Source organism: Pollicipes pollicipes, unplaced genomic scaffold (genome assembly GCF_011947565.3).
Source record: "Pollicipes pollicipes isolate AB1234 unplaced genomic scaffold, Ppol_2.1 Scaffold_6138;HRSCAF=7277_pilon_pilon_pilon, whole genome shotgun sequence".
Classification (NCBI taxonomy): Eukaryota; Metazoa; Arthropoda; class Thecostraca; order Pollicipedomorpha; family Pollicipedidae; genus Pollicipes; species Pollicipes pollicipes.
Window position 1 is genome coordinate 17,518,267 of NW_023596818.1, and position 18,580 is coordinate 17,536,846.

Sequence of the window (18,580 nt, forward strand, 5' to 3'; positions counted from 1 at the left end):
GTTTAGCACCACCGTGAACAAATGCGAATTGCGTGAGGCGTGGTGATGCCAGGAGCCGCAGCTGCCCGGTAAGAGAACACCCACCAGTCTCACTCCAGCCAGCCAGCCAGAACTCACCGCAAGCATCAGCGGCGCAACGAGCACCCAGCAGACGAGGAAGTACATGCTGGGCCGGTAGTTGATCATGAATTGGATGTTGTCCGAGAAGCGCTTGACGCCATATATCCACATGATGCCAATCAGCTCGAACACAGCGATCAGCATCACGCAGAGTCCGCCAAACGTGTCCATCAGGTGCAGAACGTACGGGCCCGACTGCCAGCAGCGCACCGCCGTCACAGGGCCGCGCCGAGCAAATGGCCTGGTGCTGGGCTACTCTTAGATGGATCACAGGCCTCATCAGTTATAAGGGCAAAACAATTAACTAGCTTAAGAAGCAGACGCCTGCACATACTTGGACATAGAATCAACGGTCACAACCTTTTTTATTAGTTGTTGCAGAAAACCAGCTGACAACTTCGCCCCATATTATCATCACGTGACCGCACTGGATTCTCTTTCGGGTTATCGACACGTTTAAAATTGTATGCAAGTTTCTTTTCCGCCAGAATCTCTGTCATATAACCAAAAAGCCCAATAATCCATACCAGGAATCCCATCCACATGCTAAAGACTGCTTTTCGCCCAAATATTTTCACAGAAAGATAACAATAGGAACTTCTTCCTCCGTTCTTTCTTCGATATAATCCCATTATGAAGTCTTACCTGAGAGACGCAGGGCAGACCAAGGAGAAAACAGGAACTGGAGGCTACCAACGTGACCAGAGCCTTCCAGTTCCGTGTGGACGGGAACGAGTCGTAGATGGCCGTTGTGACGGTTTCCAGCAAGGCAAACTGCCAAAACGACGCGTTGGTTTTGGGATGTTTTTTTTTGGGGGGGGGGGGCGAGTGGGCATGGTGAAACAGCACAGAGACACGACATAACTGTGTATGGCAATAAATGAACAATGCACAATTCAATGAATGGCATCTGTTGGGAATTCGTGGATGCGTTGCTGCATAACACAGATTGTGTTATGTGCATAACACAGATTGTGTTCTGTGCATAACACAGATTGTGTTCCGTGCATAACACAGATTGTGTTCGGTTTGGTGCTTTTAAAGATCACGACATCGAGTTGTATGTGGGGTGATTAGCCGCTAGCAGCGCCGCAGCTGCAAACTGACAGACAAATATCCTCCCAAACACACCTTCAAAGCGCATTTTATTGCCCAGTTCAAAAGGTGCAATTGCGAAACGCAGCACTAATGGCTGCCTTTCTGTAAGGGAAAGCTTACGAAACAAAGACAGAGTTCAAACGTTATCAGTGACCAGGAAATTCACCATTTCCCTTGGCACTGGGCCAGTCTCCCAGCCAGTGTCCACCCCGTACCGCACTCACCTCCGAGTCCAGGCCGAGGGTGTAGAGCATGACGAAGAACAAGATGGACCAAAGCTGCCAGCCGGGCACGCCGCCTATGGCCTCGGGGAATGCGATAAATGCTAGGCCCTGGCCAGACTTCACCACCTCGTCCACCTTAACGCCGGCCGACTGGGCCATCGAGCCCATGATGCTGAAGATAGCCACGCTGGCGATGATGGATGTGACGAAGTCCAGCGAGGATATCACCATTGAGTCGATGTGCACCTTGTTGTTGAACTTGTTGTACGAGCCGAACATGATCAGGCCGCCCCACGAGACGCTTAGTGAGAAGAACATCTGCTCGGCTGCCTTCTGCCATACCTGCGAGGGGTCACCAGTAGGTCGCAGGTCAGACGATTTGGAAGTCATTCCCATCGGTCACAAATATTCGCAAGATATATGTCGGATACGAATCCATATGGCGAAAGCGGCGAATAGCTTCGCTTATAGTCGTCCAAACGTCCTGCCAGAAGCAAACAGGTTTTTCACCCCCTGGAGCATACTAAAAATTAAGAGCAGTATAAGAGCAACAGTCGCGTAAAACATCAGGACCGCAATTGTAATGAGTTACTTCTGTTATCGTGACCCAGCGTGGCAAAATATCGAACCAGTGCGACAAATTAGGTTATCAGTCTTCCACAAAACTGCCGCCCAGTGGCGGATATTTGCTCCAGCTGCTCACAGTGATGTCCTTGAGCTTCTCCCACTCGGGGATAAAGAAGAACTTGATGCCATCAATGGCCCCCGGCAGGGTGCAGCCGTAGGCCAGAATGGCGATCAAGAAGACGTACGGCGCCGTGGCCGTGACGTACACCACCTGTAGGAACAGACCGCCTCGGTCACAGCCTAGATGCGGAGCAAGCATCAAGAGACGCAGGGCTGGAGAGAAAGAGAATGGGAGGAGAACGGGAGAGGCTGAAAAAGGAAGCCAGGGTAGATAAAGAGAGAGTGAGAAGTAGATCGAGTAGAGAGAGAGTGAGAGTGAAGAGAGACGAGAGAGAGGAGAGAGAGAGAGAGAGAGAGAGAGAGAGAGAGAGGGAGAGAGAGAGAGAGAGAGAGAGAGAGAGAGAGAGAGAGAGAGAGAGAGAGAGAGAGAGAGAGAGAGAGAGAGAGAGAGAGAGAGAGAGAGAGAGAGAGAGAGAGAGAGAAAAAGTCACCTTAAGAAAGTGACCTTTCACAAGTATTTTGGGCATGCCTGTTTTTTTTTTTGGTGTTTTTTGGTCTTCAAAAATATTCAGTTTAATGCAGACAAATGTCCTACAGGCTGTCTGTCACCTTTGGAAGTTATCACCGCTTATGCAGCGTCGCTTAAATCAGCTAGCATAGCTAGGGCATTCTAAGCGGTCCACCCCAACTGAACGCTGATGTCCACTACGAAGCTCTAGCTTACCTTGCCGGAACTCTTGACACCCTTCATGAGGCAGAAGAAGACGATGATCCAGGAGAGGAGCAGGCAGAGCGTCAACTGCCAATTCATGCCCCCGATGTCGCCGGGCGTGTCCAAGCCGTCTCCCAGGCGCAGCACAAAGTGCCTACAGACAGTTCGTTTCAGCGTTCAAATGGAAATGCTCCTGGGTGGCAGCAACACCTTCAGCAAGTCACCACTTCGACAGTTTCTTGGTTTCCAGCATGCACCACATTAAGTGGGCTTCCGGAGACGCTTCTAAAAGTTATGCTTGCCGTCGGTACAGCAGTTTATTGGTTACTGCACGAGCATAGTAGGCAACGCAATGGGAAAGAGCACAGAACCGGTTTCAGTCAAGTTCCGTTGTTTTCTTTGCGTGGTGTTGCGCGGCAAGGCAGACTAATGGTTCCATTCCAAACTCGGGGAATACTTATCTAGGTGCGTAGCAGGCGATGGGATATGCTTACACAAGTGAGAGATATCAGGCGGAGGGGAGCAGATTAGTGATGCGAAAGTGGACCGTGCGCAGCGTGATCTCCACGAGCCCGTCTAGCAGGAAACGGAAGTTTCACACCGCCCGATTGCGATGCCGCCGAATGGAGAAATCCAGACCCCATTCAGGGGGCTGCGCCGCATCCGACGAGCTACTCAACCGCGTGATCACGACTGAAGGCCGTCCTGAATAGACGCAACGCTCGGGTCATGGGAAAGCTTCAAAGCGGAGGGCGCGAAAGCGAAAGCGTCTTCGTGGATCGGACAGCACACTCGGTATGGACTGCCCCGACTCTTAGTTGTGCGGCGGCTTCACGTATGCTGTTGACATGGCACTTAATGTTAGGGTTGCGTTCAAGCACAGACTTGCGATGTGTTCTTGTAGTTCAAACTATATAGATTCAGTATGAGATTATCTTGACCTTTGCGACCGCCAGAGATTGGCCGGAATTCACTCATAACGAACGCTAATGAAGTTGTCATTGACTGAATAAGCAAATTATCCAGCATTATTTGCATTGAAAAGGTTCCGTCTGTCAGCCAATCGCATGGGTGAATGACATTTCGTGTGGGTTGACTAGTTTCATTCTTTACCAAGATCCGATGCGATACAATCCCGATTTCATTATCTTTGCTGTGATTCCTTTCAAATATCTGTCATGGAAACCAAAGCATCGAGCCAACACGTGCATACGAATTTCGCCGTCCAAAGGTAAAACCCCACATGCTAATTTTAGCTATTTGGACTTTTTCCTGCTGCCTGATTCCTCTACTGATCCTGAATTCGGCCTATTCAAACCACCAGTTGAAATTTTGGAAAAGTTTTAGCCATTTTTTAGCCAAAGTTGTGAAAATTTCAACTATTGGTCTAAATATCCGACCTCAGCATCAGAAGACAAATCAGACAACACAAAGACCGCAAAATTCCCACGATAGACATATGGGGTTTTAACTTTTGACAGCAGAATTAAAACGAAGCTTGCTCCTGCCGGACTCCAAAACAGCAATATTCTTACTTTCAGCAATATTGTGAAAGCATTTGCGTTCCAAACAACAGGAGCAGTGCCGATTCAAAAGGTGCATTTGAATTCGGCAATGACTTCCATGCAAACAACCAACTTGTCTGGTTAAATATGTTGCATTGCCATGAACTGATACCTTACAACCCTCCGCCCGGCGAAGAGTTGTTGACCCGCGCCCGGTCAGGGGCAGTTGACCTCTCCTACGGTTTTTAAGCACGGGTAAAAAAAAACGAATGATCGCAGCAGCCTCAAACCTTTCAGTACCTGTTATCTATCAAGTTGACATCGCTTATGCAAATTTGAAGCTTTACTCTACCAACATCAGTGACCTAGGTCAGGATTGCCAAGCATAGTTTTAACTGTAAGAGCTACAGCCTTCAGACCGGAGCGCTCAACAGCGGCGGCTCTCATCGAGATATTTGGGACCTATTTAAAAACAATTCCCGATTTCTTTCACCGACATTCGCAGAAAGCTGCCGCATCCTGCTTGATGTGTGTGTCTGCTGTGGCTTGCTCTTGACGCAGTTATGATTTTGCAGCGTTTTTGACGTTTGCTCGAGTCGTGCGTGAGGAGATCATGCTAGTGGTACTTTCATTATGGCTGTGTCTTCGTTCATAACATTGTGACCGAAAACAAAATACAAAGTGTCGATGCTCCGATCGTTCAGAATTTGTTGTATCTAGAACTTTTTATTCCTAATCGTCTATTGGCTCTGTCCACATACGACTAAAGGAAGATTTTGATAGGTTGAATTCTTAAACCGAGGGTGAACTGCAAGGGTTGGGGATCTCAACAGCGTGTCCAAGAATGCGTCAATGTTCGCCTCGTGCTCATGGAAGACGCCACTGGAGGAACGCCACATGAAATTGGGAGGGAGGGGGGGGGGGGGCAAAGGGATCCGATAGTAGTCTTAAAATCGAAGATCATGTGTATGGGTGTAGTAGAAAAGGATAAGTCTAACAGACCCTCTTGTCCATCATCAAGCGGTGGTGGTGATCGTGCTTGCTTTGCCTGCCGCGAACTCACTTGAAATATTGTTCCGCCGCTAGCTCCGTCTTGTTGTGGCAGTCGACGCCCTCCGTGAAGTTTGTGATGTTTCTGGACTCGAGGAACTTGCAGGCCGGGAAGGTCACGTTTCGAACGAAACAGTTGTCGTCCGCAAACGACTCTGGAAGCCAGTCCAGCTCCGTGTAAATGCCGTAAAAGGGTAAACACATTCAGGGTGTCCTGAACGCCAGTCGTTCGTTGCCGCAGTGGCAAAGCGGTGTCAATCGTCGCATGCAATGTAGCCAAGATGTTGTCAGAAAGCTCCGGGAAATCTTTGAGGCGACAAATCTTTAGCTACAACTTAAATAACAGGGGAAGTGTGCTGGTTTTGTCCGCTGCAGAATATTTAACTCATCACTTACCGTGACAGTCAGACCAAGGAGCGGAGCCACCTTGGAACGAGGCAAACGTGAAGAATAAGGTGTAGGCCATGATGACATTGTAGTAGATGGCCACGATCAGCGATACCACCACCATTGCCGCACCAACGCCTGTGAGGGTGAAAACAAGCCATCAAAATGGGCATAACGTAAAGAGTAATAAATAGCAAATGCACACAGATTTAGAACCATGGTGACCGGAAAGCCTCTCAGGTATTTTTCAGGCATTATATGTTTCCGAGTAATGTAAGACTGTAGCTAAAGCTAATTAACGCAGCAATAGCTAAGCATCGTAGTCATACCTAAGTAACGTAGCCATAGCTACGTTACCGTAGTCATAGCTTACCAGCAGCGTAGCCAAGTAACGAAGGCACATAAACGTTGGTCAGTGCGGGATAAATGACCAACGTCAACTCCAGGTCGACCGAAGGCGAGATGGTGCTACCAAACTCATTATGTTACCACGCTGAAGTTCTCAAAATGGAGGTAAACATCACATGCGGGCCTTTTTTAGCAGCGATTTTAAGTAACTAAGAAATCCTTTTAATAACGGCTGTCTGGCACAGGCGATTTAATGCCCACAGCCTATTACCTACCTTAAGTCATTAAATCCATGTGCCGCAATAGCTCCATTTTTCATAGCGCCAATACAAAATATATCCCTCCTTTCACGACCCTGAAAGCAGACTACACGCTGCCAACAAAAGCTGTTTAGATGCGATCACAACTCACCGTAAGCAGCCAAACCTTTCGCTCACCTTTCTTGTGGCTGCTCGACTACGTGCACTTGCCTTTCATGATGGGTGCCATGCTCCACATGGACATGGGTCCCAGCTGGCTATATTGGCCGATTGCTGTCTCCATCAGGTACATCGGCTTTCCCACCAGGACCAAGATGATGATGTAGGGTATCAGGAAGGCACCTGTCGCACCAAAGAACACGTGCGTATATTGGTTTGTCTCTTATCTTTGCCTGGTTTTGGGACAGCACTACTTCTACTCAAAGTGATTTCCATTTAGTCTTCTAACGTAGGTTGCTATATTAATAAGCAATGCCCAGACATGCCTTGGCCACATCCTTGAACACACATTATCGCTTGGTAACGTTGCATATGGAACTTTCTGCAAGCATACCCCAAAATACAATATTTGGGCACGTTTGACACGCAAGGGCAGCATTTTAAAAACGTTGGCCAGTACATTCTTCTTCAGGTCATTGAACTTGGTTCAAAATGTTTATCGGCACTACAGCTTAAGAGCAGCTCCAGGAAAGTGTAGCTGAGATTAAAACACTGCAGCACAGAGAGCTTCAGCTGATCTCATCAGGTATCTACGTCTCCAGTGATGTATTAATGCGTCACCACAACGTACAGCCGCCTTAGAGCACGGTCCGGCGTCACGCCCCGCCCCAAACCGTGGCGTCCGGCCACGCCCCCAAACCGTGGCGTCACAGCCCGCCCCAAACCGTGGCGTCACGACCCGCCCCAAAACCGTGGCGTCACGACCCGCCCCCAAACCGTGGCGTCACGACCCGCCCCAAACCGTGGCGTCACGGCCTGCCCCAAACCGTAGCGTCACGGCCCGCCCCAAACCGTTGGCGTCACAGCCCGCCCCAAACCGTAGCGTCACAACCCGCCCCAAACCCGTGGCGTCACGCTCCGCCCCAAAACCGTAGTTGTCACGGCCCGCCCCAAACCGATCCGGCGTCACAACCCCCGCCCCAAACCGTGGCGTCCACACACCCCGCCCCAAACCGTAGCTTCATGGCCCGCCCCAAACCGTAGCGTCACGGCCTGTCCCAAACCGCAGCGTTCACGGCCTGCCCCAAAACCGTAGCGTCACGGGCCCGCCCCAAACCGTAGCTTCACGATCCGCCCCAAACCGGAGCTTCACGGCCCGCCCCAAACCGTAGCTTCATGGCCCGCCCCAAACCGTAGCGTCACGGCCTGCCCCAAACCGTAGCGTCACGGCCCGCCCCAAACCGCAGCCCCAAACCGTGGCTCTCGCGGACCACGCCAGAGACTCACCGCCGCCGTTCTCGTAGGCGAGGTAGGGGAAGCGCCAGACGTTGCCGATACCGACCGAGAGGCCGACGCAGGAGAAGACAAACTCCCACTTGGAGCCCCACTGGCCGCGGTCGTGCTCTTCCGGCTCTATCTCCGGAGCCACCTCCACCGGCTCCAGCGAACGCTGCGGGATGAGAGGAGTCGGTTGCATGGGCCGAAGCGAGCGGTGCGACTCGTGGGAGCATGACGGTCAAAATGCTGCTTGTTGGCAAGCGCTATGAAACGCGTAGGTCCTCAAAAGAGAGGTCTGTTTTTCGGTTCTGGCGCCGCTTCATGGAATGCATCCATGTTTGATTGGTTTTAATTTGTCATACATTCATTTTTAAGTAATAAGGATTCAACGTGGATGCAATGGTTACATTGCATGTATTTCATGGCTTACGCGTTTCAATACCTTTTCAATATTGCGGCCGAACCACAGGTACTACTTATGTGCGTCACTGGCTACGAAGAAGGCTGCGACAGCAGCGTGCAGGTGCCGCTTCTAACTTGTTTTGCTGTGTGATACTCGCTCGATGCATTTGATTTCGATGTGAGCGGAAGCAAAAACCAGTCCAAAGCGGACTAATGGCCTGTAGTCAATAAAAAAATTGACACATGGATGACACCGAACAATGCGTTCGAACCTAATGCCTTTGGCTAAAAACGCGGCACAAATACTAGGCCAATCAAGAAATCGGAAGTGTCCATGGTAACCTAACCACAACGCGCAGGAGACCACGCTAAGAGGTTGAGTGTCTTATCTAATCTGCAAGTTGGCCAGATGTTTCGCTACTCGGATCAAAAGCTGCTGGATAGGGTTCTGGGTGGGGAGAATTCGGGCGTTCCTTTACAGCGAACTCTTATAGATGTGGCATTGTATGTCGCTGACGCCTATAGGGTCGGTGAGAATGTTTCCTCCTGTTATCTCCCCTGCCCTGCGAGGTACCCCATGATGTTGACACTGAATTATCAGTGATGCAAAGTTCAGCAGGTAGTCAGGGGCGTCACTCTGTATACCTTCGGGGGTCTTGAGCCCTCCCCCATGCTGACTTGAGCTCCCCCGCAATGCTCTTCTGAGCCCCATCAATGCATATGAGCAAAGAGAAAATACTCGGCCGAATAAATAAAGAAAAGCTATCTCAGCTATTTTAAACTTAATAACAGGCACCTGAAAACATCGATATTAGTGTCGTGTTAATTTTGTACCTAGTAGCATTCTGTATGACCTATTTTGTTGCCATGCCAGCTCCTTCACATCTCAAGCCAGTCTGCAAATTTTTAACAGGTTCTTCAAATGTTAACACCTGGATTAGGACAAAGAACAGTGGTCTGTAATGTGCGGCAGCATTGAAAGTATAGAGTGGCTCAGCATGGCTGTGGTGTCATGCAACACGATCAGTGGCTGCGGCAGTCATCTAGTCATCTATAGCCCCGTACTAAGATCTAGTAAAATGCGTTTTCCGCTAACTACTCCCCATTGCAAGCTTTTTACACAAAGGCAACTCACATTTACTTGGAATAGGAAGCGATTCCTCCGCCGGATGGACCCACAGAACATTTAAAACCTTTTTCCCGTGTTGTAATGTCCAGCACGCATGTTCAGGTGACAGAAATCCAGAAAAAAATCCGGCTGGGGGTAGGTTAGGTCAATCTTTTCTGCTGAGCTGTCCTCCCTTCCCCTCCCCCCCCCCCCCTACCGTCTTTAGAAAGTGTTATCCCGGCAGGTAGTGCTTTGTTGTACATGCAGGAACAGGGTGTTTGATGTGTGAGCGCGCTGAAAACCAAACAATGACAACTATCTAAGAAGCGGTCGCCAAGCACTTCAAGAACCGTGCCGACAATCATCACTAATGAGGAAATCGCCACTGCTGAGGCCAAGCCGAGCCGACACAGGAAGCTCTGTCCTCCATCGGCCACCCTCAGCTGGACGTCGTTGACCCACAACCGAAACTAATGACCGTGATGTCGCAAGTCTTGGCCACGACCAGCGCACGCCAGTCGTGTGCGCGGCTTTCGCGGTGACGATGCCTGAAGCGTCGTCAAGCTGCCTGTCATGGCCGTGGCTGGCGCAGCCGCGGAAGTTCCGACGCGTTCCGACGTCGTCATGGCAACAGGCAATGCACTGAACGTGCTGAACGCAGCATGCCGGGCAAAATCGTGACGTGGTGTTAGAGCGCAGGATGGGACTGTAAAGATCACGCTTTTACCAGCGATGTCGTGATAAAGGCTTGGGAACAGTCCGTGATGTCCATACAAGTGTATGACACTGTCGTGCTGTGTTGGTGGCCTGAACATCATTGGTTTGAAGAAGTTCCTGGATCATTGGTGCTGTTGAGCCAAAGTGGGCTGCGTGGCAAATGCGTTGATGTGCAGAAATGTAGTAATGCCTAGTGATATCAAAAGTACTTTGATGTCAAAGAAAGGGGCATGTTAAAGTCCCCAATCCTATAACTTAAAGTTCATAAATCCCGGCATGTTAAGGTCATTAGTCATGTTATGTTGGGGTTATCAATCCTGTAATCTTGAAGTCACTAACTCTGTTCCAGAACTCATATGCATTTAAACCACTCATTGTCAACGGCCCGGGCGGCAAAGTGATTGCTCATAAATACGGCTGGATTTCAAGAATTGTCTAATAACATCATCTACTGGGGGCTTTTTGCGCATCACTGCAGTGAAAATGAACAGTTCTGCCTATCCAGCATCGGCATTCGTTGTCGCAAATCCAGTGTGCGTTTTCACAGCGTGGACATTGCATCACGCCATGTCTCGACATCATCAGCGCAATGTTGCCATTCAAATAATAGAGATGTCCAGCGATGAGCGTGTACGAGCATGCAGCATTGCCACGCCGACAGGTGTGCAAATGCACGCGACGTGGTAAACGCTCCTGTAAACACACATACAGACCATTGTTCAATCCTGCACACAGCATGGGGTCACGGACTTGAAGTCTCACCTTCCCGAGTTTGTCGCCGTTGGCGTAGGCTGGGACATAGTTGTTCTTCCAGGACGAGCCCGGCACAGCATGGCCGTTTTTGTCGGACATGTTGCCACTGAGGTTCGGCGGCGTCGGTTCACTGCTCTTCCGGTAGCTCACGAACTGCGCCGGGTCCTGCGGACGGCGGCAGCAGGTGACGATGATGCTCCTGCCGCAGTTACATGTTGAAGGCAGGGGGAAGTTTGAGGCCTTCGCGGGTCGAGTTAAACCATGCGTATGAACCGAACATTGCACAGCATCAGGGTTGTAGTATAATTGAATAGAACTGAGCTGGACACATACTGCCATGGTGGATGGAGATATGCTATCAGCGAGCGCTGAATGCGTGCGCTGTGTTTTATATTTTTGAGTGGTTGAGGTGATCAAAAATGACCTCTTATTTTGTAGCTCCCAGGACGAGTAGGCTCATGATTCTAAAGTAAGGTTCCAAATTTGTCACGTCCTTGCCAGCCATCGATATGTGGATGTTACGGTATATTGCATATATACATACGAAGGAAACGTGCGTAAGGCATCTGGAAACCCCAGTAGCTGACACATACACACACACACACACACACACACACACACACACACACCACACACACACAGACACACACACACACACACACACACACACACACACACACACACACACACACACACACACACACACACACACACACACACACACATACACACACACACACACACACACACACACACACACACACACACACACACACACACACACACACGCACACACACACACACACCACACACACACACACACACACACACACACACACACACACACACACACACACACACACACACACACACACACACACACACACACACACCGAATGGCACAAAAGACAGTTAAAATCAATCTCTACACATCACGCACAGCTGATATGTTGCAATGGTTAGGCATCGCTTCAGCAGTAACGTCACAGACAAAAAGGCTGCTAAAATAAATGTACCAACGACGTGTAACCTTCTTGGAGTCTTTTATCGAGTCATTCCTAAAACCGTTTTCACCATTTGAGTGCAAAATGAAAACTTCCGAAGGAAAACTATATCGAATTAAAGAAGAAACAGTCTGCAGCATCTTCGAACTCAAAATGGGTTTTGAATAAACCCGTTTACTTAAAAAAGTGCAAACTGGGAGCAGATGCATTGTGTTACAAGCAGCTTATTTCAACCCTTGCCCTGACAGAGGGGGTCGATGCAGCCCCCCCCCTCCCGCTCAGGCTTTCTAAAGATAGCTCCCCAGCATGTCATGCAATCGCGCCCACATTTTCCATAGTCTATAGGGCATCCATTGCTCGTGTTTGGACACGGAACACGTGACCCTAGCTATTCTGGTTTCGGAGCAGCGGCAGTTTTTAGGAACACTGCACGGTGATCAACGGCCGTCGCAGGCGGTGGCCGACAGCCGACGATGCCGCGGGACGCGCGCGACTTGCCGACATTTTTTGGTAACGGAGCCATACACCATAACTGTATGGTGAACACATTTAAAAGGTATACTGTTGTACTCAAAATCAAACAAGAAACGTAACTATATAGGTTACGTGTCGCTACGTGGCACTTTCGCACATAATAAGCATAAAACTTAAAACTTTTAATGTTCAGGAGAATTTGACCTTTGGCTGGATGCAATTGGGTCAATTCTGATTTACCAAAAACCCGAAACATATTACCAATCGCAAGATCTTGTAGAGACCAACCCACTGGTGCTTTCTGCTAAGCTCTATCTTTCTTAGTTTGGAAACGACAGGGGGGTGGCATCGACCCCGTACCAGTCCCTGCCATGAGCAATGACAAATCAGGGCGAATTAAAAACACCTATGAGTCTTGCAAGCTTGAGAACCCAACAAAAAACGAGAGATATTTGTTTATAAAACATTAATTGCCCACAAGCCGAGGAGAGGTTTGCATTAAGAAATGAAAAGCGAAGCCTTTGCACACAAATAAGTTTTAGCTCACGGGACGCTTAACGGCCGAATAGTTTGACCATGAAGTCCTCATGAATTCTCATCATAAAAATAGGGGTGCGAATGCCTGCCAGTAAAATGAAAGTCTCAAATATGCCGTCACCGCCGTTCGCTGGGCGCTGGAAATAAGCAAGGCGGTGTCGAGACTGCACGCGAGAACAGAGAACGAACCTTGACATGCTTTAATGGTGCAAAGGGCACTAACACTGCGAAACTGCGAGGCCCGGCGGCGTAGACATTCACTTTATGGTCGGGTTACGGTTACATTAAGGTAGTTGATGTTGCAAACAGTATATGCCTTTTACATAGCTTGAATTTTTCAAATACCCCATTAATGCGGCTTCAAACTTGCGATGAGATATCGCGCGCTTCGTAACAAATAGGCCATAGGTTTGCTGAGGGGCATTCTTCGCAGTTGACTTCGAGCTCGATTGCCTCCTCGTGCTGTTGATCAGCCCAAGCTCAATCCTCTTAGGAACAAAAGCTATGGCACTGAGCGCAGCTCTAAGAGACGTGATGCCTTACGTTCCGCTGTTGGAAGGCCTTTTTAGAGACCGTCTATGACAACGCAGCATGAACAGTGCACATTACCAAACATTTTGGTTACTGGCCATTTATCGATACATCTGTCAGATTTGACTACTGGAGTCGGAATAACAGACACCTGAAAACAACCATAAGCGTGTTTCAACGAACACCTCACAACTTCAGATTGCGTGGCATCTGCCGGGAAGGGCGGAGCAGGCACAGAAAGAGAGTAAAACAAGATCGGGATCTGGTCCCAGGCATTATTTCCCTCAGTCAAGTTGGCTGCGGACCAACACCTCTGCATCTCCTCCTGCGTTGCGTCACAGCCCATCCCAGTGACGTCAGCTGGCGAACGGAGCTGAACTGTTTTGACGAACGTTCCACGGCCTTGAACGCCGTCTGCTCTCGAGTCCCGACCTTGCGTGACCTTGCGGCCGCCAGTCGGCGGCTGCTGATCCAGCCTGGGTGTAAAGCACCGCCGGCTGACCCAAACAGCGCGGCAGTTAACACTGCGCTATAATCAGTCGTCTCTCGCAAATGCCGCCTCGGACGCAACATCAACAAGGCACTGATTAAACCGCAACGCTCCGATATAACGCCTCTTGTTTTTACTTCACGCCCACACCGTCGATGACAAAGACCGGTGTGCGAGGGGAGCCATTCTCGTCCGTAGTCGCTCGCCCGGTCGGGACGGTAGACCCTCGCGTTTTTCAGTGACTCAGGGAGTCGCTTCGCTGCGTCGCTGCTTGGTGAGTCAGCGAGAGTCGGCGCCGTTCCGGGCGGCCGCGCGGCGACCGTGACGGCATCTCGCACGCGGCCAGGCAGGTGTCAGGCGTGACCGCGCCACCCGCCACCGGGGCGCTGCTGTCAGAGGTGGCAACTGGTCAAAGCTGGCAGCTGGTCAGAGGTGGCAGGTGGTCAGAGAGGGCAGCTGGTCAGAGGGGCAGCTGGTCAGAGGGGCAGCTGGTCAGAGGTAGCAGCTGGTCGGAGCGGGCAGCTGGTCAGAGATGACAGCTGGTCAGAAGGGGCAGCTGGTCAGAGGTGACAGCTGGTTAGAGCGGAAAGCTGGTCAGAACGGGCAGCTGGTCAGAGGGGACAGCTGGTCAGAGGGGACAGCTGGTAAGAGGTGGCATCTGACCAGAGGTGGCAGCTGGCCAGAGATGACAGCTGGTCAGAGGTAACATCTAGTCAGAGACGGCAGCTGATCAGAGGGGGCAGCCAGTTAGAGGGAGCAGCTGGCCAGAGTCGACAGCTGGTCGGGGTGGCAGCTGATCAGAGGGGACAGCCGGTTAGAGGCGGCAGCTGGTCATGGAGACGGCCGTCCGGTAAGAGGTGAGTCAGAGATGGTTTGGACACAGCCCTGCCCTGTCCTCCCGCTACATCGAGCGGACCCATATGCCTGAACTATTCTCCCACATCCAAACATGTCTCAGCTGCTTTAAAAGGGGCTGACCTTATGAGCCATAGCTGCCTCTCCTCGCTCCGCATCCCATTTCCCTCTCGTCTGGCGAAGATCGTTTGACCCTGAAGCGGCAGCGCACCTCCGACACTCAGTGTGGGAGACTCGACGGCCGACCTCAGCGGCACGCTACACGGGAGTGTTGCTGTGGTCTCACAGCCGGCGGTACACGCCGCGTCCGCATGAGAGGCATCTCCACCGGCCCGAGGCTCAGCGGTCGTGCTCGGGCGCCGTGCATGCATAATTCAGCACTGTGACCATGTCTACAAGCGGTGCGGGCCTCACGAGCTGAACTCGTGTCGGGCTCAGGTCGCCGCGACCATAAAATTGCGCCGCCTCGCCGCGCTCGCTGCCCGTGCAGACTCCGCCTGAGGGAGCATGGCCGCCTGAGGGGGCGTTCCCGTCTGAGGGAGTGTGGCCGCCTGAGGGCGCGTTCCCGTCTGAGGGAGTGTGGCCGCCTGAGATGGTCGCGTTTTCAGATGCGCACTCCCCGGGTCCGGCGCGGCGTCCAGGCAATGCCCCGGCGAGACCGCTGTAACGGTGCCGCTCCACGCCTCTGAGGTGACCTCCCGTAACGAGCTCGTCCTCGCCGTGAGGGTGGCGTCATTGGGTTGCGACGTATCAGAGGTGGGGGCTATACAGGTAGCCTACAATAGAGGGGGCCTCTTCCACCTTGCCCTTTTACATGCGACCCTCGCGGGTAAGAACGCGGGCTGGTCAAGACACAGACCTCGCCGCGCTTCATGTCCTCGGGCGCACCGCAGGAGCTGGAACATTTCACTTGCACTCACAAGCGGGCTGTGGCGACAGTGGCACACCGGTTTGCCTGAGGAGGCGGCCGCCCACATGTTGCAAAATGGCTGTGATTGCATCTCGCGCATCTCATCACCAGTGACAAGTACCATTCTGGCGTTATCGGAATAAATACTTCTGCATGAGCTCCCTTTAACATCACAGGCTATGCCGGCATTCAATGCAGAATATGTGAGATGAAGAGGCAGAAGTGATCCGGTTTGTGCAACTACCGTAAACTCACGCTGACACTGAATATGCAATGCATTGCATTGTGCCGGACTGCTCAGCTATGCGATTATATATGATCACGACAGACACGACGCAAAACATTGCAAATAATTCAAGTCATGATTAAACCTATGCTATTGCCAGCTATTCAGGATATTCCGTTGGCTGATTTGCTTCGTGAAAGAAGAGCCATTATTCTGTCTTGGGTAGAGGACAATGGCGATCGTCCTAGAGCCTGCCAGGTAAATGATCTTATTAATACGTAATGCATATGCCTCTGTATAAAGGTGGTATTTACATCAATCTCGTATGCTCCAGAAACGAATGTGATGTTGTTCTGAGAGCAAAAGCTGCTGTGAAACAGAATGAGAAGTATCAACGTATAACACGGAGGAATTGTATGACATAATCTGCAATATAACCTTTTCAAATATTCTGGCAATGGTGATCTTACCGTGTTTGAGACACGATAAATGAAGCAAAGTTATTGTTTTATTTGTCTTTCATTTTTGTTGATGCTTAGAGATTCCATTTACAATTTTAGGCTCACGCAACTTACGGTTTTCAATAATAGTTTCAGCAATACAAGGTCGTCGAGTTTGCGCGGATGACGCTGCTTTAACCGGCTAGTGACCGTCACTGATAAGTCGCACCGATCAATGTCGCTAGGTTACAGCCGTCAAATCACTGCTGTCACGGGTCCCTATCCGATCAATCATCCTCGGCCCCGAACAGGGCGGCCGGGTTGGGTCAAGGCCCGCCGGACCAGCCCACAAAAAAACTCACTCACACTGACATCGTAGCTGAAGGAGGGCATCGCGCCGCCCGGAGCCACCACGCCGCGAAGGCCACTGGAGCGGTGCCGCGTACCGGCCGACCCCGACCACACCGCGCCGCCACACTGGCGAGCCCGACACTCTGCCACCGACACCTGCGCGCCGCTCCCTCCCCCCTCTGCCCTCGCCCCTCTCCTCTGCCCTACGTAGTGCGCAGGCTGGCAGACCCAGCTGGAGGGCGGGGCGACGCTGCTGCCGCTGCGCGGACACGCGCGAAACTACAGCGAAGGAGCTTTGAGAGGGTGAGCGAATGGAACAACGCGTCACTCTGAATGTTTTCTGGCGTCTTTTTAGGACGGGTGGATTGAAATGGATTTAGAAGAGGCTGGTCGTACATATAAGAAGCCAGGCGGTCAACAGTGCCCGGGTAAAGGCACTTTTTAGTCATGAGCCAAGCTGAGCTAGCTCTCTTGTGTCAACAAAGTACATTACGTGCTTGCCTTTCAAGTTCGTTGTTTATCCGTTTGTTGTGTCCATCCTATTTAACTTCGCCCAATGCATCCATCAAATAGCGAACTATGTACCATTGACTAGCATGTGCCGAAACCAAGTAATCGTCAGAAACGACGACTTGAATGATTCTCACTTTGATGTCTCTTCTTTTTGCCACTGGCGACATGCAAGGGTTTCATTCTGCGCCAAACAGTGCATTCTTCGTTTAAAAGTGTGTTTCTAGGCCGAGATAAATGCATTGATTGCTAAGTGTGTTTGTGTGTGGAAAGTGACCGACCTTTTTGAGACTACATTCCTGGATAATCGTTGGGATCTTTTCCCTTAAAAATGGGCTGATCGTCGCACCATGCGAGGCTCGCATTCTGCGCAGCCTCTCACTAAGCATTGGTGACTTCGGTAGCCTCGGCACCGACCCGACCCGTGTGAAGCTAAGAGTAACCAGACGGGGCGGCGGTAGCCAGAGACGCCGCCAGTTGTGGTGGGTGTCTGCCCTGGGAGCGTGACGCAGCCCCCCCCCCCTCCCCCTCGCCGGGAGGGGTCGGGTGTCGTCCACCCCTGCGCACGGTCCGTGACGGGCCGCCCCAGGAAGTGACTCATAGGCGCATCACACGAAGACACCGGCAGCTGGACCTCGTCTCGGATGGGGGCACAAGAGAGAGAGGAGTAGAGGAGGGAGGGGAGGGAGGGATGTCCACGTGTCCAAGTACAGAACAGCATCCGAGCTCAGAGTATCGCAAAGTAGCTATATATGGGCTGCGATCATATATAAGCACGAGAACAGACCGCAGAAAAGGATTCAAAAGGCTTCTTCAACCGCAACCCATGGGAATGCTCCTCTGGTGACCATCCAGCACTGAGCCATGTTACCAAGCCTGGCTAAAGCCTGCGCGTGGCCGGTATCACGAAACGCTGGGTCATTTGCTGAACATTCGGAAGAACGACCCCTCCTTACCTTGCAAACCACCTCGATCAGCCTTAACCAGCTTCAACTCGAACGGACAAGGACAGCAGATTGTTTCGCCGCACTAATCTGATCACTTCGAGTTTCTCCGAACTACTCACCGCGAAAGCCCGACGCGGCTCACAATCCTTGGAAGCGGCGTACGTACCCCCCAATACCCCGCCAGGGGCCGCTTTGCAATCTGGAATGTACTGGGTAGCCTTACCTGGGATGAAAATTACCACGCGTAGTTTTCTGAGGAAGCGGCCTGTCCTTTTACGGCTTTAGCACAGCGGAGCACGGCTCTGGTACTGTAGAGCACGGCTCTGATACGGTAGAGCACGGCTCTTGTACGGTAGAGCACGGCTCCGTTACGACGGAGCACGATTCTGGTATGGCGGAGCACGGTTCTGGTACGGCGGAGCACGGCTCTGTTACGGCGAAGCACCGCTGTATTACGGCGGAGCACGGTTCTGGCACGGCGGAGCACGGCTCTGTTA

At 51.3% G+C, this 18,580-nt stretch overlaps 1 protein-coding gene across 1 annotated transcript in view; it reads right to left on the minus strand.

Moving 5' to 3' along the window:
* LOC119105385 (sodium- and chloride-dependent glycine transporter 2) overlaps positions 1-16,743 on the minus strand; it is a 20,261-nt gene extending 3,518 nt beyond the window's left edge. Inside the window, exons 1-11 of the mRNA XM_037228852.1 lie at positions 16,642-16,743; positions 10,818-10,973; positions 7,838-8,000; positions 6,602-6,733; positions 5,793-5,921; positions 5,410-5,551; positions 2,854-2,995; positions 2,146-2,280; positions 1,443-1,784; positions 766-894; positions 118-315 (exon numbers count right to left, since the gene is read on the minus strand). Coding sequence (XP_037084747.1) covers positions 118-315; positions 766-894; positions 1,443-1,784; positions 2,146-2,280; positions 2,854-2,995; positions 5,410-5,551; positions 5,793-5,921; positions 6,602-6,733; positions 7,838-8,000; positions 10,818-10,973; positions 16,642-16,668 — 1,695 coding nt within the window. The 5' untranslated portion in view covers positions 16,669-16,743. The remainder of the gene's footprint in view (positions 1-117; positions 316-765; positions 895-1,442; positions 1,785-2,145; positions 2,281-2,853; positions 2,996-5,409; positions 5,552-5,792; positions 5,922-6,601; positions 6,734-7,837; positions 8,001-10,817; positions 10,974-16,641) is intronic.
* Between the last annotated feature and the right edge of the window lie 1,837 nt (positions 16,744-18,580).